At 33.7% G+C, this 27,048-nt stretch overlaps 1 protein-coding gene and 1 pseudogene across 3 annotated transcripts; both read right to left on the reverse strand.

Moving 5' to 3' along the window:
* Window positions 1-304: 304 nt before the first annotated feature.
* On the reverse strand, window positions 305-15,903 carry LOC145806880 (TMV resistance protein N-like; annotated as a pseudogene).
* On the reverse strand, window positions 15,218-23,967 carry LOC145807949 (TMV resistance protein N-like). 3 transcript variants are annotated; one of them, XM_082907028.1, is made up of 7 exons: window positions 23,660-23,967; window positions 22,104-22,734; window positions 20,752-21,856; window positions 20,302-20,577; window positions 18,906-20,207; window positions 17,989-18,584; window positions 15,218-15,856 (listed from the first exon to the last, which is right to left on the reverse strand). In XM_082907028.1, exons 2-6 carry the CDS (start codon window positions 22,613-22,615, stop codon window positions 18,033-18,035), a joined length of 3,747 nt encoding a protein of 1,248 aa, XP_082763154.1. In that variant the 5' UTR covers window positions 22,616-22,734; window positions 23,660-23,967; the 3' UTR covers window positions 15,218-15,856; window positions 17,989-18,032. The 3 variants fall into 3 exon arrangements, with proteins under 3 accessions (XP_082763154.1, XP_082763152.1, XP_082763153.1); XM_082907026.1 differs by having other exon boundaries at window positions 15,218-16,259; XM_082907027.1 differs by having other exon boundaries at window positions 15,218-16,262.
* Between the last annotated feature and the right edge of the window lie 3,081 nt (window positions 23,968-27,048).

The following is a 27,048-nucleotide window of genomic DNA, read 5'->3' on the forward strand; positions in this document are numbered from 1 at the left end:
AGCACTACTATTGTAAGCCTAGCGAACTTCGCTGTGCATGTACTCTCTTTATAGGAAAATTAGACTCAAAAAATATGAAGAATAAATGTAAAGTGAAGAAGAAAATTGCAATTCTCTATATCAAATTGAAGTGAGGGGGATAGAATATATATATTTCTCCATGACTCTTTAGAAAGGTTGTGACCCTTCAAAAGGACACACCCTTTCATCTCAAAAGACACAACCATTAGAGTAAATTGTAATTCAAATTTTCCAACAAAACAAACCTTGAACAAAATCAGAAACTCCAGAACAAAACCTTTATTCATTTCATGGGCTTGGATACATTTGAATCCTCATAATGAACATAGATTGAATTGAAGATCTGAGGTTCACACAATCCCATGGACTCCCATGTACAATCTGGTGAGAGGGAAACACAACCCTTCTCTACAAGCTACACAAAAATCACTAAAATTCTATACAAATTTTTCTTATTAATCCATACAACTCAGAAACTATCAAACATAGGATCAAGCTCGACACAAGGAAGTAGTTACAAAAGAATGATAGTTCTTGAAACAATCCAAATTGAAAGGAACCATCTCAAAGCCTTTGAGACTATTATTATTCTTCACAACATTTGCTTTAGCCCCATGAGCTATCAGATACATAGCAACCTGCATATGTCCTCCCTCCACCGCACAACGAAGCAGCATGTATCCACCATCATCAAGAAGATCAATCTAAGCTCCATTACTAACCAAGGTCTTAACACTCTCAATTTTGCCTTTAAATGCAACTCTATGCAGAGCAGTATAACCATTCTGATCCTTGCCGTTCACATTCGTCCCTTCCGCAATGCAACTCTTCATCGCATGAACATCATCAATCCTCGCAGCTCTTTCAAATGCATTGCCCAAATGAAACATATCATACAAATGAGAGCCTAGAAAATAAAATTTTAAACTCTATTGTCATAACCTAAAGTTTAGAGCAAAGATTGGGTTCAAAAATTATTTGCAAAAACACCTTTTCAAAAAAAATTAATAATTATGAGTGAAAAAGTCTATACATACCGCTTGCTTAAAATGCTTTTAAGTTTTACTATTAATTTGTTGAACCAACTTATTCTTCTTCTTTTTGCCGGATAATCAACTTTTTCTTCTTGTTCCCCTTTGAGAATGAGACTTTGGTAAGGTGACGAGGTGTATTGGGTCAGTGTTTCATCATTTGTCTCTGTAATATTCTGATCGACCTCGTAAATGAGATGAGCCCCACAATTTTTCACCTGTGTCCACTCATTTATTTGTATTGAGATCTCCACTTCATCACCACCTTCTAATTGCCTTTCCAAGTAATTTTGTGGTAAAAATTTGAGCCACATCTGATCTTGAGAGATAGGCCCATAGCAAATAGGATACATGTAAAGAGCTATAAAAACTTTGGTTTTATTACTAATATAATAGCGAAAAAGACCTAAATTATTTCATTTTTCTTCTGATGCGGTGAAAACTACGCATACAAACAAACCCGGTATTTTCTCGTTTGTAAGAGGCACCTTGAAAGATAAATATGACCTCGGACTTTGATACTACAACCATCTTGGAATTTCACCCCTTGAAAGATAGATATCAGAAGAATGCTTAGATTCAGAAAAATCATGTTTCAATAGATCATGCAAAAGTCAAAATACAATTTAAATTTCTTTTTCTTACTAACATCTAACATTTGGAATAAAAAATTTAATCAAATCTGATATCATAATGGCATTTTATATCTTGAATTTGTAGAGGAAAAATAAATGGGAAGAAAGAGTTGATGAAATATCTCCATAAATCCAAGATCCAATCATAGTTTAAATGAATGAGATATTAACAATTATATTAATTCAAAATAAGCATGGATTCACTATTGTTCTTTATGTAAGATTTATTATACCAATAAGAAAGAGTGATTACCTTATGCTCGGTGAATACCTTTATGAATTCATTTGCAAAATTGTTCCCAGCTAATTAATGGCAACCATAAAGGAACATGTTCGTTCGAACTGCCCCTTTTAATTCAATGTTCTCTAACAAAGCATAATCCTCTACATACAAATTAGACAAACTCAGAGGAAGTTTAGGAAGCGATTGCAGCCTTGCACTTTTATCCAAGTAGAGGTATAATAATTGAGTAATATTACTGATGCCATCTGGTAAGCTACATAAATTGTTTCCGCCTAGATGCCACATTTTTAATGATTGCAACCTCCAAATTTCACTAGGCAAATGTGACACATTGCAGTTTGCCATATCCAGTCGTCCCAAACGAGTAAGGTTGCAGAAGCTCTCCTGTAAGGTACACAAATTGTTTCCATCAAGATTCAAATATTTTAATGAGCTCAGCCTCCCAATTTCGCTTGGCAAATGTGGTAGATTGCAGCTCGAAAGAGACAAATATTCCAAGTACAGATGCTATTTGGCAAGATGCACAAATTGTTTCCTTCAAGATCCAAATCTGTTAGTAAGCTCAACCTCTCGATTTCATTAGGCAGATATGATACATTGCAGCCTGATAGAGAAAATTTTTGTAAGCAAGTAAGGTTACAAATGCTATCCGGTAAGGTACACAAATTGTTTCCTTTAAGATTACAATGTGTTAATGTGATCAACCTTCCAATTTCACTAGGCATATGTTGCAACCTACCATCTCCAATCTCTGCAGGCAAGTAAGGTTATAAATACTATCTGGTAAGGTACACAAATTATTTCCTCCAATATCCAAATATGTTAATGAGATCAACATCGAAATGCTCGAAGGAAGCTGCTCTAATTTTCTACAATTGGTCATATCTAGGACAACAAGTTTGTCGAGACATCCAATAGATTCATCAACCTCTACCAACCTTATGTAGCCATTAAGCAACAATTCCTCAAGATTGTTGAGCCCAGAGAAGTCAGGTGTTTTGGTTAGGTAATAACAATGGCTTAGATAGAGGAATTTCAGTTTATTAAGAATCTGTCAAAAAACACAATGAGAAAAAAAATTATTTTTCACATGAAGTACAATATCATTTATGCATGAAAGAGAGAAATAATGTTGTAGCTTAGATTCTTTCCAAACTTGTTTCAATAGTCTACTATAACGCAAGTCAAGAACAACCAACTCCTCCATAGATAAGTTCGACGGCAAACATTCCAGAGGGAAGCCATTCCAACTTAGCCATAATAGCCTTCTAAAAATATATTTATGACCTACACTTAGGTGAACATTATTGAGATGTAACACCCAAAGTCTGTTCATCTTTTCAAATGCCTTTGCATGCACTTGGACTTCTTTTTGCTTGGGAAAGTTTAGGAAGAGGCCTTTAACTGCTTCAGTACCCTGTTAAGAAAACCCATTGCATAACACAAGGAAAAATTTTATCTTGGTGAGAAAACAGAACATAAGGTCAAGTATATTCATGTCAATTAGTTGTGAGAATTAAGAATGTGCATATGCATATGAAAGTTTCGTAGGAATTAACTATCAAATATTAAGTGGGAGTTCATGTATATGACTCTCACTGTGCCATATCTCAACACTTCAAGGACATCCTCTTGATGCCACAATCTACTACGCCTCTCTGGTTCATCATTAGATTCTGTTTTGACAATTTGTCTACCCATGTCTCTAAGCATATCATGCATCGCAAGTTCATTATAGGGCTCATATTTTATAAGACACCGATTGACTAGAATCTTAAACCCAATTTTCGGGTATAACTTACAGCCTTTTAATATTTTGATTGTAAAATCTCGATTCATTCCAGCAAAGAAACATGCTATATCTAGGAATAAATCCTGCACTTCATTACTTAGTGAATCAAAACTTATCTTAAGTTTTGCTTGAATACCGTTATGTGGGATTTTTTTTAATTTCTCTATTGCACTTTCCCATTCTGGTATGCTTCTAATGGGAAACAAAAAGGAACCAAAATTTCGAGAGCTAATGGAAGCCCTCTAGCATAGTCCACTACTTGATTTGAAAGCTCCACATAGTTTTCTTTGGGATGGTCTTCCCTAAAGGCATGCCAACTAAAGAGTTGAAGAGATTTGTCCTTATCTAATTCCCTTGGTGTATATATCTTGTCCACTTCAATATTTAGCGAAGACAAATCTCTTGTTGTTATGACGATTTTACTTCCAAAACCAAAATAATCTCGATCTATGGCTAATCCTGTCAGTTATTGGACATCATCGATGTCATCCAAAACAAGAAGCACTTTTCGACACAAAGCTCTCCGTTTTATGACCTCCTTTCCTTGGTGAGGATTTCTGATGTGATGAGTTTCTTCTTTTAAAATATCAAAAAGAAGATGTTGTTGTAAAACAGACAGACCATTTGGTAGCTTCCAAGTTTCTCTAACATCTGCAAGAAAACTACTACCATCAAATTTATGGTGGATGAGATTATGCAACTTTTTAGCTATTGTTGTCTTGCCTATTCCACTAATCCCCTATACTGCAACAATGCAAACATCATTATTATTCGACTCCATGCCCAACAACGTACTGAGTTCTTGCACACGATCCTCTAGTCCAATTGGGTGGTCTGCAACACTTAGATGTTCAAGATCTAATATATTTCCAACCTCCTCAACAATTTTCTCTGTTAACTTTGCTCCATCTCTGCAAATTTGAACATAATTACAAAAATAAAAATAAGTATTTAGTAAATTCTAAAGAGCCATGACTATAGAATGAATCTTGCTAATTTAGGCGCAAAAATTATCTCAAATGATCAGGAAATCTAGCCTAGAAATCAAGATAATAGAGATTAGTTGTATAGATATATGCTTCCAGTTATTATCAGTGGCATGCACAACAGTAATTTTAAAATTAGTCAAAAGTTCACTCTTATTTAAACTTCCTTTCTTTTGGATTATCTAAAAAGTTATGCAAAATAAAATCAGTACATTGTTCATTGTTTGGTGTTTGGGATTGACTTTTTTTGTCCTTAGAAATTTTTATTTTTTTTTACTCAACTAGACGGACAAAAAAAGTAAAAAACTAAAAAAAATGGAGAAAAAATCCACCAAAGTTAGAAAAAAATTCGGGCCTTTATTTTTTGTTTTTAGTGACTTTTTTTTTTCAATTTTTAGATCCTTCTACACTAGACAAATCCAAAAAAAAGAAGAAGAAGTAGAAGAAGAAGAAATTTGACACAATTTTTTTTTTTTTTTTTTGGAGGGGGGGGCGGAGAATACCAAAGACAAAATTTTGGAAAAAAATATAATTAGATGTCAAACCGAGAACTTTATTTCTTTTGGCGTATTTGAAGTAACTCAAATTAAGGTTTTCTCCTATTGATATGTAATAATAGGAGGCAAGCATAACAATGAACCATCTAATAAGTCAAATCTTTAGGAAAATTAACACATTTGGTGCTATGGCATTTGAAATTTGATGGATAAACTAGTTATGAACTATTTTATGAATAACGTAGAAGATTCCAATATAAATGTTGTAACAATAATTAAGATTCTACTTACACTTCCAAATAAAATTGTTCTTAACTTGTGTTGTTTTGGGTTATTTTCATGCAAACATTAAGAGGATTGAGGGAAAATACCCGTTGTCCACATTTTTCAAGTCCCATCCAGACAAATTAGCAGCCTCAGTAAGGGCTGCCCTCCACTTCTTCACCTTTCCATCTGAACCCTCTTTAAAACGCTCTTCGTGCTTCGCAAATGCTTCTGCAAAACTCCCATTTTGCGCCCGCACGTCGGATGGGACAATGTCATAAAAAATATGCAGAACAGTCTGTTGAAATGTTTTCCTGCATTCCATGATCTTCACAAGTTCATCAAGGCACCAACTCGAAGCCGCATAATTTTCTGAGAACATGATAACCGAAATTCTTGACTCCTCAATTGCTTCCAGTAGTGCAGAACCAATATATTCTCCTCTCTTGTTTAAAGAACAAGGGATACCCTTGTATACTTTTCCTTGTTAGGTGGCTTGACTATACTTCAAATGTTTCTTACCCCTGAATATATATATATATATATATATATATATATTGTGGGGATATATTTTCTGAGTACTAACACGTGGCAAGGTGACGCCGATGTGTCAGCCGAGGTGCCACGTGTCTTGGTCGTTGTGCCGAGGTCATCTCAGCTAGGCCGAGGTTGCCTCCGAAGATATCGGAATCCGAGATAAGCGGATAAGGGACAAGAGTCCTAGAATGAAGAGGGAACTCAACTTGGATATGGACAAGAGTCCTAGATTGGGAGAAGACTTCAGTTTGGGTAAAGATAAGACTCTTAGAGAGTTTATCCTAATCCCACTAGGAATCCCAGATTAGCAGTACTCCTAAGTCCATTAGGGCCAGGCTCCTATTGGGACTAGGATTGTATTGGCTATAAAAGAGAGGCTCCCATGGGTCTAAGGTATGCTTTTGATACTCAAGTACTTGATTTATCTTTGAGAGATATACTGACTTGATCGTCGGAGTGCCCCCGAGTGGTTGAAACCACCGCGGGATTCTTATATTTCTGTTGCAGATCAGTCAGGTGCCATCTATTCTGCCAGTGCTCTCCAGCTGGTTACTAAGCGAGCAGTGTGGTCGGAAAATCACCCGCACAATTTGGTGTCGTCTGTGGAAAAGAAAGAAGAATAGATGGCCAATGACGGACAAAAGGATCAGATTAGAGACAACGCTCCTGCTGGGAGTGGGAAACCTATCGATCTCGACGTTAAAGGGGACGACCGCAACACAGAAACTCGTGACCAGAGTCACGGAGTGAAAGACGCCAGCCAGGAAGGTGACGCACCAAAGACAACAGATCGAAGCGGATACTACAACGAAGATGACCTCCAGGTATGGAAGGATAGATACCTGCGGAGGAACGAAGACCCTTCCAGAAGGGATGCAAAGACAGGGGGCATGAGCGCTCCCAAGGACATAACATTCAAGTATAGAAGAGCTCAACCTGAGTGAGCAAATCCCAAATCCCAGATCCCAGAAGACATGATCTCGACCTAGATGAGTAGGTCCGAGAAAAGAAGAGCTCAACCTGATGAGCAGATCCAAGATTCCAGAAGATAAGATCTCGGCACCTGAGTCCGAGAAGAGAAGAGCACAATGAGCAGATCTCAGATCCCAGAAGATAAAAAGGAAACACACAAGATCAGACTAAAGTTGGCCAGAATTGAGAAGTATGCTAGGGCCGAGGAGGACATGCCGGGAACAAAGGCGTCGGAACAGGAAGAGAGAAACGGCTCGCCGATGCGAGGCCGAAAATCAAACTCAGGTTGGAGCCAAGTAAGATCAATAGAGAAACCAAGGCCGACAACCTCGGCTTGAATTAAACCTCGGCGACAAGGTCAAAGCTACATGTATGATGAGAACCCAAGTGGATTTTAAGTTCACACTGGGGGGGTAGAGAGAAGAAGAATGTGTTTACCACTTATTGAAATTTGTAGCAATTTACAAGTTGGTTAAACCAAGATGATGCTTAACCGAAGTTAAGCCGAGATGATACTTAACCGAAGTTAAGCCAAAAAATACTTAACCGAAGTTAAGCCTAGATGATGTTTAACCGAAGTTAAACCGAGACGATGCTTAACCGAAGTTAAGCCGAGATGATGCTTAACCGAAGTTAAGCCGAGATGACGCTTAACCAAAGTTAAGCCCAGATGATGTTTAACCGAAGTAAAACCGAGACGATGCTTAACCGAAGTTAAGTCGAGATAATGCTTAACTGAAGTTAAGCTGAGATGGTTCCTTATCTTCACTTGTTGAAATTTGTAGCAATTTACAAGTTGAAGTTAAGCTGAGATGGTTCCTTATCTTCACTTGTTGAAATTTGTAGCAATTTACAAGTTGAAGTTAAGCTAAGATGGTTCCTTACCTTCACTTGTTGAAATTTGTAGCAATTTACAAGTTGAAGTTAAGCTGAGATGGTTCCTTATCTTCACTTGTTGAAATTTGTAGCAATTTACAAGTTGAAGTTAAGCCAAGATTACTGTTTCTCTTCGCTTGTTTAAATTCGTAGCAATTTACGAGTTGAAGCAAAGCCGAGGTTATTACTAAACACTTGTAGCAATCTACAGGTTGGTTAAACCAAAGAAGATGCTTAACACTTGTTGAAATTTGTAGCAATTTACAAGATAACGTTAAGCCGACATATGATCATCTGTTGAAATTTGCAGCAATTTACAGGTTGAGGAAAAAGCTAAGTATGTTGTTTAAACACTTGTTGAAATTCGTAGCAATTTACAAATAGCTTATTGTTTAACACTTGTTATGTTAATCCTTGTTGATCCCTGTTACAGTATATATTAATCCTTGTTGAAATTTGTAGCAATTTACAAGTAGGCTAGACCGAGATCACCGTTTAAACACTTGTTGAAACTTGAGAAAAAGTTTGCAAAGTTAACATTGAGTAGTATATGTTTCACACTTGTTAGAATTTATGAAAAGTTTGCAGGTCAGTATCTTGCCGAAGTAAAAGTTTTGTAGCTATTATACCCGAGATATGTAACCCCGAGAAGATCGCACAAAGGAGGCAAAGTATGAAAGACATGCAAAATATTTTAAGTATAGAATCATGCAAGAGCAGTTAGAAGAAGATCAAGACAGAATTCATGGTGATTGACACGCCCTTGCCATACAATATCATCTTGGGAAGGCCATGGTTGCATACAATGGGGGCAGTTCCCTCAACATTGCATCAACTACTGCGGTTCCCAACAAAACATGGGATTGAAGAAGTCAGAGGGGATCAACTGCAGGCGGAGAATTGCTCCATGGCAGCAATGAAATCCACCTGCAGCATTCGAGAACCAGAGAAGGCAGAGATTGAAAACGAGGACATAGAGGTCCTAGATGATGTCGGCAAGGAGCCAGCCGAGAAGAGTGAAGAGGCACTGAATAAAATCCTCGTCCATGAGGGGGATGAAGAACGCTTCTTTCTTCTCGAGCTTAGCCGAAGAAGAAGAAAGAGAATTGGAAGCTTGTTTGAGAGCAAACATTGAGGTATTTGCTTGGACACCTTATGAAATGCCTGACATTGACCCCGAGGTCACATGCCACAAATTGAACGTCGACAAGTCGGCCAAACCTATAATCCAACGAGCAAGAGGGCCAACGTTGATGCACGCCCAAGCAGTAGAGGAAGAAGTAGACAGACTTCTGGAGCTCAAGGAAATCCAAGAAGTCAATTACCCGACATGGCTATCAAATACAGTGGAAAAAGAAATGATAATCGAGGAGCAAGGGATGTTAACATCGGCCAATAACAAACATTTTTCAGAAGCAAAAAAGGTGACATCTGCAAAGAAAACAAAAGTACAAAGATGAAGACCCTAAGAACTAGGGACTAAGGCAAGAACGTCGGACTAATCTACTTCAAACGGTTGACGGTGGTTCAGCATTGGCAATCAGCTGGAAGAGCTTCTCTACCACTATCTCAGCAACAATTTCAAGAAGGAACGTGGTTCTAAGACTATGCGGAAAACAGAAATGAAGGCAAGAATCTGGAAATACAACAAGAAAAACAAGAAGAGAAAAAACAGAAGTCAAGAAGAAAACAAAGTTCAAAGAATAAAGCCAAGTACACAGGCACTAAGTAAGTATATAAAGAACAAGAAAGTAATGAACCAGACATGATGCTAGCAACAGAAAGCGGATATGACAAAGAACAATTCCAGGCATTTTAGCAATAAGAAATCAAAAACTTGAAGACAGACGAGAACAGAAGGCCACAGATGGCAAATAAACAGATTCAAAGTAAAGTTTTGAAAGATTTAGCTTAATAAAAAGTAAGAATTTATGAACATACCAAATGAATGCCAATATAAAGATCGCCGGAGTCAAATAGGTGACTGGAAATCAGGAAACCCACCAGAGAGTACGAACGGAGCAGTTGCAGAAAGCTTGAAGAGAGATCGATGAAGGATTGGGAATATTTTTTGAAAAGAGAAAAGTTTTAGCACAGAAAGCACATGAAAGAATGCAAAATGTGAAGACAAAGGGAAAGAGAGAAAGCTTTGTTAAAAACTCAAAAAAGGCGACAAAGGAATTGTACCTTGGTGACGTACCTGTCAGGCAGCGTACGCAGAAATGACGCAAACCTGATAAGCGCGTACAAGCCAGTAAAGGATGAACGCATGAACAAAACGGTTAAGGAGCGTATGCATGGTAGCTCATACGCAGTTGCAAAGCTCTTGGAGTTTACGAATTAATGGAACCAAAACCTCGGCTAGGAGGTACGATTTCAAGTAGCTTGGAAAGCATGAAACTTGATTCTTGACACCGGTGGACAGTAAAGTCCAGGGAACTTTGAAGTCGACAAGTTTGATTTCGGACAGAAGGGCACAGATGAACGAACAGTGTAGGTTCCATCACCTCAGAATGCCGAGGTAATAGAACCTAGGGGGCAGTTGTGGGGATATATTTTCTGAGTACCAACACGTGGCAAGGTGACGCCAACGTGTCAGCCGAGGTGCCACGTGTCTTGGTCGTTGTGCCGAGGTCATCTCGGCTAGGCCGAGGTTACCTCCGAAGATATCGGAATTCGAGATAAGCGGATAAGGGACAAGAGTCCTAGAATGAAGAGGGAACTCAACTTGGATATGGACAAGAGTCCTAGATTGGGAGAAGACTTCAGTTTGGGTAAAGATAAGACTCTTAGAGAGTTTATCCTAATCCCACTGGGAGTCCCAGATTAGCAGTAATCCTAAGTCCATTAGGGCCAGGTTCTTATTGGGACTAGGATTGTATTGGCTATAAAAGAGAGGCACCCCCATGGGTCTAAGGTATGCTTTTGATACTCAAGCTTGTAAGTTTAGTACTTGATTTATCTTTGAGAGATATACTGACTTGATCGTCGGAGTGCCCCCGAGTGGTCGAAACCACTGCGGGATTCTTATATTTCTGTTGCAGGTCAGTCAGGTGCCATCTATTCTGCCAGTGCTCTCCAGCTGGTTACTAAGCGGGCAGTGTGGTCGAAAAATCACCCGCACATATATATATATATATATCAAAAATGTTTAAGAGCCCTTTCCCCTCACCCCCTTTGACCCCCTCTCTTTTTTGATTGGCTACTTTTTCTTTTGCTTTTTTTTTTTTCCTTCTCCTTCAATCACTACCCGCCACGTGTGTTTGGGGGGTTGTAGGGGTGGTGATTAGAGGGGGTCTCTATCAATGCTCATATATATATATATATATATAAAGGGCTAAAGAAGTGATTTTTCTCTCTCATACACCATATTGAGGGTGTTTGTTTGGATTTTTTTGAGCTAATTTATAGCTTCTAACTTTGGAAAAGTTATTTTAGACTGTTTGATTAAATTTATTTCCAACAGTTTCTGATTCCAACTACTTATTTTAACTCAAAAAAACTAATTCTGAGAAGTTGTTCAACCTTTACTTCTGATTATTAGTTTCTGCTGTGGACATATTAATTTACAGTTATACTCTTAGATTTTTTTTTTCATTTTTTTTTTAAAAAAAAAGACTCAAATGGAATATAGATTATTATTATTATTTTTTATGAGAAATGCAGACAAGTAGTGAATAACAAAAAATAAAAGTTAATTGAAAAAGTTACTTCACAGCTTATTTAACAAACACTACTTAGCAACTTAAATCTATAATCTAACAGTTACACCAAATAGATTAACAGATTCTAATTAAAGTCATAATATATAATCTGTTAAGTTATAATTTATAATCTGTTTTAACTATTACACCAAACGGGGCCATTATGCCCCCCCCCCCTCAAAAAAAATAATAATAATACAATAATTGATCTAATGGTAAATTAAGAGAAACAAATTCTAAAATAGTCTGATTATATACAACAAAAGACCTATAAATGCAACTGTAAGAAAGAGACATGACACCCGCTACAACATATAAGAGTTTTAGAAACCAAATTTTTTTAGTCTCTAAAAGTGAAAATTTTGTTGCAAAAGACATTTAGGGACCAATTTATATCATCGTGAGGGTAATCGCTAAAAGGTCTTACCGAAAAGTCAAAAACAAAACTTTTAATGACAAAATTTTGAAAATACCACTAATAAAGAGACTTTTAGAGATAAAATAATTTGATCTCAAAATGATTTATTTTTTGAGACAAAAAATTTGGTCCCAAAATAATAATAATTCATCACTAATGTCCAATTTTCGTTGTTAAAAATATAATGATGACACTTTTCGTAACAAAAATATTTGGTCCCTAAAAAATAATTGTCCCTAAATTTTAGTTTCTAAAACCTTAATTTTTTGTGGTGACCACACTTAGTGGGAGTATTCACTTAGATTGGATACCACGAAAAAAATAAGGGGTGGCTTTCCTTTCGTCCGTGATCAGATTGGAGGATATTGTTAAGCTCGTGGAGGCTTATCACGGGTCTCGTTTTGATAATATGAACCGTAAATATGTAAAAATCATCGAGTACTATATGCCTACAGAAAATCACGTTGATTGGATATCGATAGTTACGTGATCAAATCAGTTTTGTATAAAAAAAAACGGACAGTGAAAAAATAAACGATTGATAGAAATCTAATCCGATGAAATAGCTATCGATATCCAATCAAAGTAATTTTTTACAAGCATATAGTACTCGATGAGTTTTACATATTAAACGATTCGAATTATCGAAACAGGACTCGTGATAGCCTTCCATAGGCCCAACAGTACCACGAACTTAAGGAAAGCCCACGAACTTAAGGAAAGCCCAACCCAAAAAGAATATTAGTAATAGAGCCGTGCTGGGGACCCCCAGTGGGGGTGACCCCCAGCACCCCCCCCCCCCCCCAACTCCACGTGGGAGGCTCTGGGCCAAGAAAAAAATATATATATTCAACCCATCGCGTGACGCCACATCAGTTGGGGGTCACTAGGGGTCCGAAAAATTGGGGGTGCAAAGCATTTTTCTTAATAATAATAGGATATGTTTTGGATCGTATTTGTCACTTTTAAAATATTTTTTTGAATATCATATGCATGACTTGTCACCTCTCATTTTTTTATTTATTTAAATTACACACCTTAGTGTCATTTTGTCACTTAAAAAAATAAATAAATAAACAAATAAATGATAAATTACATCAATAGTTCTTAATTATATGTTGGCGCTTTTGTAATTTCAATTGGTTCGATTTTGATTTTAAATTTAAGATTTTATCTCAATTTGGTACAATTGTAATCTCAATGTGGTTCAATTAATTACAATTATTAGTATTTTTTAATAGAAAATGTGCACATAAGCCGCATATGTGTTATGCTTTTATAGGCCAAATTGTAAACTTATTTAACTCTGTGAGTTAACATCAACCAACTCAATGACCATTTTTTTTCAAAAACTTTAATCTTCATTATCAATTAGACCAATTAACACAAAATATAAAATTAATAGTCAAAATCAAATTAACTAATAAAATTATAAAAAATAACTGCAAGGGACAAAATGATAGAACTACCAATGTAATTTACCCATAACTAAAATGAACACCATGTGTAGCTCACTTCATTTCCAAAAAAAAAAAATACTCTTTCTTACTAAGTCACACACCCCTCAGATGATTTTGGACTCGCATCCAGAAATTGTACCATACATCCCCGAGTGTGATTGTTTTTACAATGTGAACAACACACAGCACTTGATTTGTTGATTTTCAAATTTTGATGGAACCACTCTTTAGTTTAACTAAAGAAAAGTTGTGTATTGTTCATATGTGAACAAATTCACACTCTATTTTTAAGACAATATGACAGAAAATTTTAAGTCAAATTTTCATGAATAACAACAAATTTACCCTTCTTTGCATCTTTCAAACCTTAACTTCAATCCCAACTCACCCACCTCTCACCATCCCACCTCAACTCCTCCACCACTCCCCGACCTCTCCCTCCCCCACTGCCTCCCTCCTTCCTTACCCAGAGTCCCCAACTTAGTGAAGAATGGATGAATAAAGCCTACGAGAGCAACAATACTTGCAGGATGAAGATCTATATATATAGATAAGGAAAAATTATTGGTTGGTTTAGGGGCATTGTGGCCATGTCCCTGGCTAATCACAAATCCTCATGCCCTCTTGCATTTCCCAATCAATTAATATAAAATCTTGGGTCCTATCATCTCCACCAATCAGAACACACGTGAGACATTACGTGGCGGTGGACCAAAACCAACTTGTAGCAGTACTTGGGGGTAGATAAAGACACTTCATTGTATATGTTATTAGTACCCAAAATAATAATAATAAACAAAGATTGTACATGGAAAGAGAGAAATGCGAAAAGTGAGCACAAGACATGGGTGTAAAATTGGCCTACCAAACCAAGCCATAATTATTTTAGTTAAACATAGGCTTGGGCAAAATTTTAGCCATAATTGGTGAAACATGTATTTTTATATTTATAAAATTAAAACATATATTTGGTTATATTTCCAAATTAATTAGAAAACCAACGTTCATTTTTTTTTTTAACATTTTATAAATTCAAAATTTTAAAAACTTTCTTCAGAAGCTTTGTGAACTTAAAAGACCTAACAATATTTTATAATGGTCTCGTTTGGTAGAGCTATGGAAAAGTGATTATAACTTATAGCCTAACAGTTTATAGCTTATAACTGTGAACATACGCTAATTTTTGACTTATAAATTAAGTTTCTCCTCCCCTACTCCAAAAATAAATTGATTTTTGACTTACAAAAAGTTATAAGCTGTATTATTAAGCTGAACCAAACACATTAAAATAGCTTAAATTAAGTTAAAAGCTGAAATAAGTTGAAAATAAACTCTACCAAACAGGGCCAATATGCATAATAGATTTTAAAGTCCATGGTTTTTTATGCTCCTATTGTATAATTTTTTTTTATTAAAAAAAAAAAGTAATAAAAGAGAATTGTCTCTAAGATGGTTCTTTATTTTTAAATTTCTCTAGTTGGACCCAAATAAAAAATAAGACAAACCTCTAATTGAATATGTCACAAGAAGGTTCTCATATTCTAAAAATTTTATATGATCATTATAAATGGTTCGAAATAGAGAGATTTTGACAACCATCTTTGGCCAATGTTAACTAACCAAATACGTATTTTGTTTTTGGACATAAAAACATCATTCATATATAAAGAAAATAATAGAGTTGAATTACATTTGAATACTTAAAAGAAAGCAACCCATACCTATTTAGCAAAAGAGACCTAGATAGAGAGTTCCAACTTCCAAACAAACATGTTCCAAAGATAAAAATATGACCAAGGGGGTAGACTAATTTTTTTTTTTTTTGGTCAGCAAAGAACATTTTATTGATGAAACAGAAATCAGAGCAACAAGAAAACAACAACAAAAGGGAAGAAAGAAAAAACCAGATGGAGAGGTTCCAACCAACACTACCACAACAACAACAGCAGAACAAACACCAACTTACATCAACATACCAAAGGGCAAATCCGAGCCACAGAGCCAACCAACACAGCAGACCAATCAACACAGCAGACCAAAAAACCACCCATCACAGCAGACCAAAAAACCAACCATCACTGCAGACCATCAACCCAACCATCACAGCAGACCAAACAGCACTAACACTTAGAATAAACAGCACTGACATTAGAGCCCTGCTACACCCCTGGAAAAACAGCCAACTGAAGGATGGCTGAGAAGATGAATGTTGTTGACCAAATCATGGACGGAATATGCAGAACTCGGATAATGATATTTAGCCCACATAACAACCTTGATCTTGATCTCCTCCTGCAAAGATTGCAGCTTAGAAACAGGTAGAGCCCCCTGAAACTTACATTCATTCCGACTTTTCCAAATGGCCCATAAAATAGCAAGAGGTAGAGACAGCCACATCTTCCTACCTATCTTCGAGAACCTGAAGCCAGACCACCAGATTAGAAGACCTTCAACCGACCCAGGCATCACCCAAGACAATCCCCACCAACTGCCCAACTTAGACCAGCAAACACAGCAAGGGGTAAGAAGGGGGTAGACTAATTGAAGAACAACAAACACAAACAAGCCCCCTTGGGATAAAAAACACAGCATATTCTAAAACTTCTAACAACTTTTGAAGCCATAGACACCACTTCTAACCTCCACAGGCCTTGAAACTTCTGAGCAGTAAAATGAGCAAGCTTAAAAAAGCTTTTTTTTTTTGTAGATCTTTACATTGCAAAAGACCGATCCTACAACAATGCAGACTTCGAGCATTATAACAGACATCGAAAAGCAATGGAGAGCTACAACCACCTTCAAATCTTTGTGCCCTCCGCTTGCTGCTGAAACAAATTTTTAGGCTGCGTTTGGATCAATGATTTGTGAAGGGAATGGAAAGAAAAAAAAAAAAAAAAAAAAAAAATCTATTTCTTCATTTTCCCCATTATTTTTCCTTTCCATTCATAAATTTCTTCTCAAATCTTTGATCCAAATGCAACTCAAGGGGGAAAAAAAATAGTATGAATCACAATATGCAGGAGAGAATGAGAGAGATCACCCTATTTACTCCATGAAATATAGAGATAACAGAGGAGACCGCGGTAGAGGAAGGACAAGATCCCACAAATCTAGATTGAGACAACAATAATATATCCAAACACTTGTTAAGATGATTTTTAATTGTAAAATAACATATCATTCTAGTGGAGTTTCTGTATAACTTTCATATAAGATTAATTTATTTATTTTTAATTTCTTATATAAAAATCACTCCAAATTATGTGATGATGGTATTATTAAAATTATGAGCTACTAGGGTGGGATTTTATTTTATTTTTTTTTTGGGTAAATTACACTAACCTTCCCTTAGATTTGGAGAAAATATAACTAGCTTTATAGTTTTGTCACGGGTACACTTATTTCTCGTTTAGTAAGACTAAAATGATCGAAACTAATACAAATATTGTGAAGACACCTAGGATAAATAAAGAAAAATATATAATTCAGTGTAAAAGATATTGACAATATCATTTTCAATCCACAAGACTATAAAATTATTGATAAAAATGGGGCTAAGTGTTATATGGCATAGAACTTTAAAGAAGCTCAATGTAATTATGCCAAAATTGTGAAATATTTTGTATTTTCTCTAAAGCTCAGGGGAGGTCAGTGCAATTTACCCTTATTTTTTGTTTGACTAAAAAGCTAAAAAAAATATATTAAAAAAAAAAGATAATTACTTATGAAGATTATATACAAAAATTATTTGCAAAAGAGTAATACTGTATATAATTATATATTTTTATCTATATTTCTCATTCTTAACCACAAAATAATGGGGTTCATATTCATAAATGCATATGGAACCTACTTATGTATTGGAGAATGAGAAAAAGAAATAAGAAATATAATTATATGTAGTATTTTTTGTCACAAAAAAAAAAAAATACATTTAAAAAAAAAAAAAGTATCAAAAATGTCAAGACACTCCAATTTTCTACCATGTAAGTGTTTGATATAAAATTTGGTAGAAAATTTTGTAACATTGCTCAAGATATAAAATTTGGTAGAAAATTTTGTAACATTGCTCAAAAAAAAAAAAAAATGAAATATGATATATAGGCTAACATTTTAGATCCAATTTCGAGACCCAATGGCGTGTAAGCGAAATGATTGATTGATGATTAAAAAAAATATGAGAGAGAATTGCTTAAGATATTCTAATTATTTACTACATCATTAAGTTTGAAAATTAGATCTAATTTTTAGTCGAAAATAGCAATCCCTCTGGCCTTGTTTGGCAAAGGTTTTTTTTACTTTTTGGGCTAAAATCCACAAAAAGACAAAATAGGCTAAAATAGTCAATAAGACAAAATATCACATCAAATCAATAATCATTTTATTTTTTCTCTTACAAACATCATATCTAACTTCAAAAAAATCAACCATCTTTCCAAACACAAATATTTTAACCTAAATAACCAAAAACTAAAATAACCTATTAAAATAGTCAACTTTTAAAATGAGGCGTATGGATTTGATACCTCTTGCAAAAAAGTTTATACGTACCTTTTGCTTCCAATGCTTTTAAGTTTTGTTATCAATTTGTTGAATCAACTTCTTCTTCTTCTTTTGGTTGGATAATCAACTTCTTCCTCTTCTTCTTGAATGGCACTTGGGGAAGGTAATGAGATGTAGTCGGCCAATGCTTCATCATTCGTATCTGCATTATTCTCATCAACCTCAAAAATTAATTTAGCCGCAAACTTTTTTATCTGTATCTGCTCACACTCTGTTATGAAGATCTCCACTTCATCACCGCCTTCTAATTTACTCATCGACGTAAATTCGAGGCACATCTGGTCTTCACTACATAAACCATCACTGGGATAACAAAATGAATCTGATCTCCGGACGTTGTTTATATGGTATTCAAGACAAAAAGAACGTTTTTGCTTGCATTTTTCATTGGAATTGGATCCAATGTAAATTACACATACAACCAAGCTCCATATTTTATGATTTATAAGGGGCGGCACCTTGACAGATAAATATGATCCTTCACTTTGGTACTCAAACCATCTGGGAACCTCACCCCATGTAAGATAGATTTTAGAATGACTTACAAAACCATGGATCGCAGGACTCTCAAGTGCATGAAAATCCTGTTCCAATAGATGATGCATTAGTCAAAGGACAGACTAAATCTCTTTTTCTTACTAAGATATGCAATAAAAATAAAATCCAATTTGACATCAGGAAAAAGAAATAGAAAGCCAAAAGTGAAGGGGAAAATTAAAAGAAAAAGCAATTTTCCCTTTTCTCTTTGTTTCCCCCTCCACAAATTTAAGATCCAAACAAAGCCTTAGATGAATGAGACATTAGCAATTGTATTAATTCAGAATAAGTAGGGATTGATTATGGTTCTTGAAGAATGATTTATTATACCAATGAGAGAGAGAGAGAGAGAGAGAGAGAGAGTATACCTTAGCCCGCTGGATGGCTGCTCTCAAGACATTATTTACAAAATTGCCCTTGGCTAATTTATGGCAACCTTCAAGTCTCAGGATTGGCCCATAATGAACCCCAACCAGCCATTTTAACTCAATGTTCTCTAATGAAACACAATCAACTGCAGTCACTCTACGTATGCTCTTAGGAAGCTCAGGAATTGATTGGAGCCTTGCACAACCACTAAAGTGGAGGGTTCTCAAGTTAGTAAGCTTACAGAAGTCATTCGGTACGGTACGTAAATTGTTTCCAACAAGAAACAAGTATTCTAATGAGTTCAACTTCCAAATTGCATTGGGCAGATGTGACAAATTGCAGTTGTGCATAGCTAGCTGATTCAAGTGAGTAAGGTTACCGATGCTATCCGGAAGTGTACACAAATTATTTCCATCAAGAAACAAATTTGTTAATGAGATCAAACTTCCAATTTCACTGGGTAAATATGATACATTGCAATTTGTCATCTCCAAACACTCCAAGCGAGTAAGGTTACCGATGCTATCCGGTAAGGTACACAAATTATTTCCTGCAAGATTCAAATCACTTAATGAGATTAAACTCCCAATTTCATTGGGCAAATGTGATACATTGCATTTTTCAATTTTCAATAATTGCAAGCGAGTAAGATTGCAGATGCTCTCCGGTAACGTGCACAAAAATTTGTTTCTGTCAAGGATCAAATCTTTTAATGAGATCAAACTCCCAATTTCATTGGGCAAATGTGACAGATTGCACGCTCCCATATCTAGCCTCTCCAAGCGAGTAAGTTTACAGATGCCATTCGGGAACGTACACAAATTGTTTCCATTAATATCCAAATCTGTTAATGAGACCAAACTCCCAATTTCACTGGGCAGATATGACATATTGTGATTGGCTATTTTCAATGTCTTCAAACTTCTTAAACACTGTAGTGAAAAACCAATGGAATCCACGTTCTTTCTTAGCATTGCCCAAGATGAGAAAAATGTGTACAGTGATTTTGACGGTGATCCTTTAAATCCAGCAAACTCTCTTAGTTTGGAGCAGCCAGAGAGATCAAGATACTCGAGAGATTTCAACATCAAAATCCTTGAAGGAAACTGCTCAAGTTTTTTACAATTTGCCATGTCTAGGACAATAAGTTTGTTGAGACATCCAATAGATTCGTCAATCTCTATCAACCTTATGCAGTTATCAATCAATAGTTCCTCAAGATTGTTGAGTCCAGAGAAGTTTGGGGTTTTGGTTAGATAATAACAATGACTGAGATAAAGGAATTTCAGATTATTAAGATCCTGTCAAAAACACAAAGAGAAAAATTAGTTTCCACATCTGTACAATACGATTGATGTATGAAATGTAAAGAAATATAAAGAAATAATATTGTACCTTGGTTCCCTTCCAAACTTGTTTCAGTTTGCTATAACGCAAGTCAAGAGCAACCAACTTCTCTATGTATAATTTCGACGGCAACCATACCAACGGACAACCATTCCAGCTTAGCCATAATAGCCTTCTAAAATTATGTTCAAAACCTGAACTTAGGTGAACATAATCGAGATGAAGAAGCCACAATTCGTTCATATTTTCAAAGGCCTTCGCATTCACTTGGACTTCTTTTGACTCGGGAAAGTTCAGGAAGAGGCCCTTAACTACTTTAGTACCCTGATAAGAAAACCCATGGCACAAAAAAAATTACATTAGTTGGAAAACAAAACTTAAGGCCAAGTATGTTCGCATCAGTTAATTGCCAGAAGCAAGAATGTGCATATGCATGTAAAATTATTGCAAGAATTAAGCATCAAATATTAATTGGAAGTTCATGCTTATGGTTCTCACCGTGCCATATCTCAACACTTCGAGACCATCCTCATGATGCCACAATCTACTACGCCTTCCAGGCTCATCATTAGATTCTTTCTTGACAATTTCTCTGCCCATGTCTCTAACCATATCATGCATCTCAAGTGTGTCAAAATGCCCATATTTTATGAGACACCGATCAAACAGAATCCTCAACCCAATTTCGGGGAATAATTTACAGCCTTTTAATATTTTGATTATAAAATTTCGATTCATTCCAAGAAAGAAACATGCTATATCCAGGAATAACTCCTTCACTTCTTTACTTAACGAATTGTAACTTATTTCAAGTTTTTCTTGAATGCCGTCATGAGGGATTTTTTTCAATTTTTCTATTGCACTTTCCCATTCCGGTATGCTTCTGATGCGAGACAAAAAGGAACCCAAAATTTCAAGAGCTAATGGAAGCCCTTTAGCATAATCCACAACTTGTTTTGAAAGCTCCACATAGTTTTCTATGGGAAGGTCTTCCTTGAAGGCATGCCAACTGAAGAGTTGAAGAGATTTGTCCTTATCCAACTCCTTTGGCGTATAAATCTCGTCCACATCAAAATTTAACGAAGACAAATCTCTTGTTGTTATGATGATTCTACTTCCAGAACCAAAATAAGCTCGATCTATGGCTAATTCCTTCAATTGTTTGATATCATCCACGTCATCCAAAACAAGTAAAACCTTTCGACGCAATGCTCTCCGTATTATGACCTCTTTTCCTTGGTGAATATTTCTGATGTGATGAGTTTCATTTTTGAATATATCGGAAAGAAGTTGTTCTTGTAATTTTAACAGACCATTTGGTTTCTTCCAAGTTTCTCTGACATCTGCAAGAAAGCTGCAACCATCAAATCTATGGTGGATGAGTTTATACAGATTTTTAGCTATTGTTGTCTTCCCTAGTCCACCAATCCCCCATACTGCAACAATGCAGACATCATTATCATTTGAATCCATGCGCAACAACATTCTGAGTTTCTGCACACGATCCTCTAGTCCAACCGGGTGGTCTGCAACACTTAGATGTTCAAGATCTATTACATTTCCAACTTCCTCAATGATTTTAGCAATTAACTTCGCTTCATCTCTGCCAATTTGAGCAAAGTTAAAAAGCAACAGTAAGTATTTAGCAAATTCACACATCTGGTGCTATGGCATTTGAAATTTGATGGATAAACTAATTTCAATTTATTTTTATGAATAACGTAAATGATTCTAAATATAACCTTGTAACTACAATTAAGATTCTACTTATTCATCCAAATGAAATTGTTCCTAATTTGTGTTGTTTTGGATTGTTTTCAAGCAAACATTAAGACGCTTGAGGAAAATACCCGTTGTACACGTTCTTCAAGTCCCAACCAGACAAATTAGCAGCCTCAGTAAGAGCTGCCCTCCACTTCTCCACCTTGCCATATGAACTCTTTCTAAAATGTTCTTCATGCTTGGCAAATGCTTCTGCAAGGCTCCCCTTTTGTGCCCGCACGTCAGATGGATCAACATTATAAAAAATAGGCACAATAATCTGATTAAATTTCTTCCTGCACTCCATGATCTGCACAAGTTCATCCAGACACCACGTCGACATTGCATAATTTTTTGAGAACACAATAATTGAAATACTAGACTCCTCAATTGCTTTTAGTAGTTCAGAACCAATATCTTCTCCTCTGTTGAGCTTTGTGTCGTCTCTAAATGTGTAAAAACCATGTCGCTCTAAAGCAGCTAACAGATGACTGGTAAATTTTAAGCGAGTATCAATGCCACTGAAACTCAGGAAAACATCATATTTGCGTTGTACAGTGGAGGAAGAGGAAGAGGCTTCGTTTGCCCGAGAAGCAGCCATGCCTGAAGCTCAAAGATGAATAAAAGTTTGTAGACTGGTGCTTTTGTTCAAGGAACAAGGGATAGCCTTGTATACTTCTTCCTTGTAGGTGGCTTGTATATATTTCAAAAGATTCTTACCTTTGGAAAAAAAAAAAAAAAAACAAAAGGGTTACAAGAAGTAAAATTCTTACAAATAACACTTTCTAATTGAAAATATTACAATTTTATTCCACAAATACATATTGTAATATTAATTTGGCAGTAGTGGTGGAAGCAAACAAGTGATCTGTGATCGTTAAAGAAGGAGATGACTAAATTTTTGTAGTCTGATTCCTAACGGTAAGAGAAAAGATTTTGGTATTTTCTTAAGAGGGGGCTTAAAATCGTGGCCTTTTGGAACTTGAAACTGTTGAAGACAGAAAATTGAAACTAAACCATTGAAGAGGACAACATGAGGGAAGCAATTGAAAACAATTAAACCAAGATCAATACTAAATTTCAATATTAAGAGCATAACCTATGTCTGATTAATGAACAAACACATGCTTTTCCCTTCAAAGTCAATGAAGAAAAAACCTCATAAATTAGAAGTTTTATCAAGAACAAAATGTACATACAGTCATACATACATACATACATATTCTTAAAAATCATCTAAACTAAGCTCCCAAAACGCTAATAATCTTCAACCACAGACAAATAGAAGAAAAAATAAATTAAACATGAAATCACACCGACCAGATCTCACAGAATTGCTGTGGTAGAATGAAGAAAATAGTTTTTATTTTGCTGGGTACAAAATATTTTATTAATGGCAATAAAATAAGAGAACACTGTTGGGGACTCTTTGGATTTAGATTCTCTACCATATATGACATGATAGGAATGGAGATCATAAATCCAAAGATTGATAATTGTTATGTTAATGGTTTCTGATTTTAAAATTAAAATATATTTATGTGGCTCTTTAACAATCATTAATCCATGCAAATAAACAATTATCAGAGAGAAAAGCCGAATCCAAAGTTTTTAAAGTATACTCTTTTTTATCATATGTACGTACCTTGTTATGAAATGGAAATCTAAGTGTGTGCAGATGCTTCAATCTCCATGACCATCATCTGCAAAGGAAAATTTGAGTTTAAGAGTGAAAAAAGACAAGAAGGTGAGAGGGAGGGAGGGAGAGCTTGAGGATGCAGTAATGGCCAGATTTGGGAATTGCTTGCTTTGAGAATTTGCTATAGCAAAGTAGGGAGAGGATTTTTTTTTTTTAATTATTTTATTTTATTGTCGGAAGAGTTCTAAAAGTAAGTTCCTGGTAAAGAAAGAACAGAAAAAGAAAAAGTAAAGTTTGAGCATGGTGTAAAGTGGGAAAGACTAGCAACACTAAAAATTCAGCATGTCTAGAATTATAGAAGAAAATTTTCCAAAAACTAATTTTTGTTTTAATTTTTTGAATTTAATTTTTTAAAATTGAGTTTTTTAATTTTAACTATTTTTTTTGTTTTTAATAAATATTTTTAAAATTTTAAACATATTTTTTTATTTTTTTAGATGTACCTTACTTATATGTATCTAAAAAGTAAAATATTTGTAAAAAAATATTTTAAAAAATCAATAAATATACAAGAACATGAAAAATATATTAAATTCTCATTTTTTTTTTAATATTTTTAGTATTTAGTGAATTTTCTAAATATTTTTTTATAAATATTATACTTTTTAAGTATATCTATGTTTAGTGTATTTAAAAAAAAAATTGCGTAGAATATTAAAAAAAATTCAGTGAAAACCAAAAAAAAATACAAAAAAGAAAAAATTTAAATTTTTTGAAAAGTTAATCCTAAAAATCCAAACCAAACAAACTGAATCGGAATTTGTAATGAAAAGGTCAGATTTATTTATGATTAGGTCTCACAACAAAGTTAAATATCTAAGATTTATTTGAAATTCTATGTAAATTCATCACTTTTTCTAAATTTATAAACTTTCTGATACACGCAAACTTGTTTGATAACTAGTTAAAAAATTTAAAATACATGTATATATTAAATACTAGCGGTAACTCGTGCGATGCACGAAAAAATATACTATATATATTTTGTGTGTCACTTGATAACATAAATAACTTGTATCAAACTAAACAAAACATTAAAAGAGAGAAATTCTATAAGCTCATAAAAGTTATCATAAATTTACTTGGACTTTTAAATCAGTGGTGTATATTATTATTGTGGGATCAAATTATGAATAAATATCAACTTTTAATTATAATTTATAAGTAGTTTTTAAAAAAATTTAATCTAAGGTTGTTGCCTTACTTATAAAAAGAACTTCTCAAACAAATCATTAATTGATTATATTAGCAACTATCTATCTTTGATTTCCTCTATCAATGACACACTCATATCATATCAAAGTATAAATCATTCTCCATAGTTTGAATATTACTTGCATAGTTCCTACATCATTTTAAAAAAATTAATCAAGATAAGAATGTTATAGTATTATAAAAATTATATAAGAGAATAGTTTTAATCTATTTTATTTATAAAAAAATGATAAAAAAATTATTTGAATTGTACTTGAAAAAATATAACAAATGATAGCTTTAATCATTATATACCCAAAAAAAAATTATATCGGTTACCCAACGAAAAAATGGTCAAACACAAATAGAGTCATGAACATTAAATTAAATCATATGGGCTCTAAATTGATAGTATAATCTAGCAAATCAACTAATAATAACATAGAGATATTGACAAATATGTAGTACTTCCCTATCATCTTCGTATTATATTCATTAATTTCATATATTATATGAAAGTTTTATTCGTCCCGATCCTTCAATAAAATAAGGATCATGAAAACAAATTTGATAAGAAATTGATTCTAAACTTAATTATTGAAAAAACAAAAATTTCAAAGAGAGAATTTAGAGATGAGATTGAAGAAATACTATAACGAATGACAGCCTTATAAAAAAAATTTAAAAAAAAACATAACAATGATCTAATGCAAATTATTTTTAATAACTAATAGAAAGAATCTCAAATTATTACCTTTTATAAATATAGTGAAAAAAATTAATTTTGTGAGATTTTTGTGCTACCTTCTCCCATGTAGCCTTTATTATTTCATTATTAATACTATTCTCATTCAGAGCGATAATTTTTTTTTTTTTTTATAATCTTTATCATTTGGTAGATAATAACGAATAATAAAAATTATCAAGAGAAGGTTAAGAATTTAATAAGAGATAAGAAGTTATAGATAAGAGCATTTCATAAGATAAAAAATTTAAAATAAAAAAAGATAATAAGTGATAGGAGAAAAAAAAATGAGTAAATCAAAATAAAGATTTAGATATATATGTTTTTGATAGATATATAGATTAACAAATCATATCTTTATCTAAATTTTATTATTTAAATTTTTTGAAAATCAATTATTTAATCTTTATCTTTATCTGTAGGCCACGAAATTAATCTTTATAAATTATTTATCAATTTTTATAAGTTTATTTATCTATAAGTCATGAAATTATTTTTTTAAAATAATTTTTAAAATTTTTATCTTTATCTATAGGTCATGAAATAAATTTTTATAACTTATTTATGAATTTTTAATTAAAGTACGAAATGAGGGGGGGGGGGAAGAAGAGAGTAATTTTGTTTTTTAAAAAAAAAATTAATTATTTAATTTTTATCTTTATTTGTAGGCCATGAAATTAATTTTTATAAGTTATTTATCAACTTTTATTTGTTTATTTATGGGAAGAAATTTTAAATTATCTATAAGTTATAAAATTAATTTTTTTAAATTAATTGTTTATTTTTTATCTTTATCTGTAGATTATAAAATTAATTTTCAGTTTTTATATGTTTATCTATATGGGGGAATTTTGAAATTCAAATCTTTATCCATAAGTAATGAAATTAATTTTAATTTTAATTAATCAAACAAATAAAAAATGAAGAAAAATAGAAAACATGAAAGGCAATCAAATAAGGTTGCCACGTAGGAAAGAGAGTGTTTTAAAATTATGAGAATTTAAGAATAAATATTTAGAGATTTTTGACAAAATAACTACATTTGATTATATATATAGTATAGATATCAAAAAGTCATAAAAAAAATTAAAAAATCTCATTATCTTTATTTTATTTTTTTACATATTTTTTCATACAAGATAAAAATAGGATTTTTAAGTATTTTAATTTTTTTATCTCATATTTTAATAATAAAAAAAATTAATTACCTAAAAGTTCTATTTACAAATGTTATGGTAATTCAGATCTTATCTAAGATTTTTTAAATCAATAAATCTTATTTAGTAAAAATAAGAATATTATCAGTTTTTTCTAATTTGTAAAACTAAGAATATTATCAATTTTGCACAGTAATATCCCAAATAATTGTTTCACTAACTAATGAAAAAAAAAAGAG

Source organism: Camellia sinensis, chromosome 14, assembly GCF_055761805.1.
Source record: "Camellia sinensis isolate YWXY chromosome 14, ASM5576180v1, whole genome shotgun sequence".
In the NCBI taxonomy this organism is placed as follows: domain Eukaryota; kingdom Viridiplantae; phylum Streptophyta; class Magnoliopsida; order Ericales; family Theaceae; genus Camellia; species Camellia sinensis.

What these genes read in the sequence shown, in the direction of transcription:
- LOC145807949 (XM_082907028.1), bottom strand. Translation starts at nt 22,615, where the DNA reads ATGGCTGCTTCTCGGGCAAACGAAGCCTCTTCCTCTTCCTCCACTGTA. An exon ending in AAGTGTTGAGATATGGCACG is followed by an intron (nt 20,578 to 20,751) that starts GTGAGAACCATA and finishes TTTTCTTATCAG; the next exon opens with GGTACTAAAGTAGTTAAGGG. An exon ending in AAGTTTGGAAGGGAACCAAG is followed by an intron (nt 20,208 to 20,301) that starts GTACAATATTAT and finishes TGTTTTTGACAG; the next exon opens with GATCTTAATAATCTGAAATT.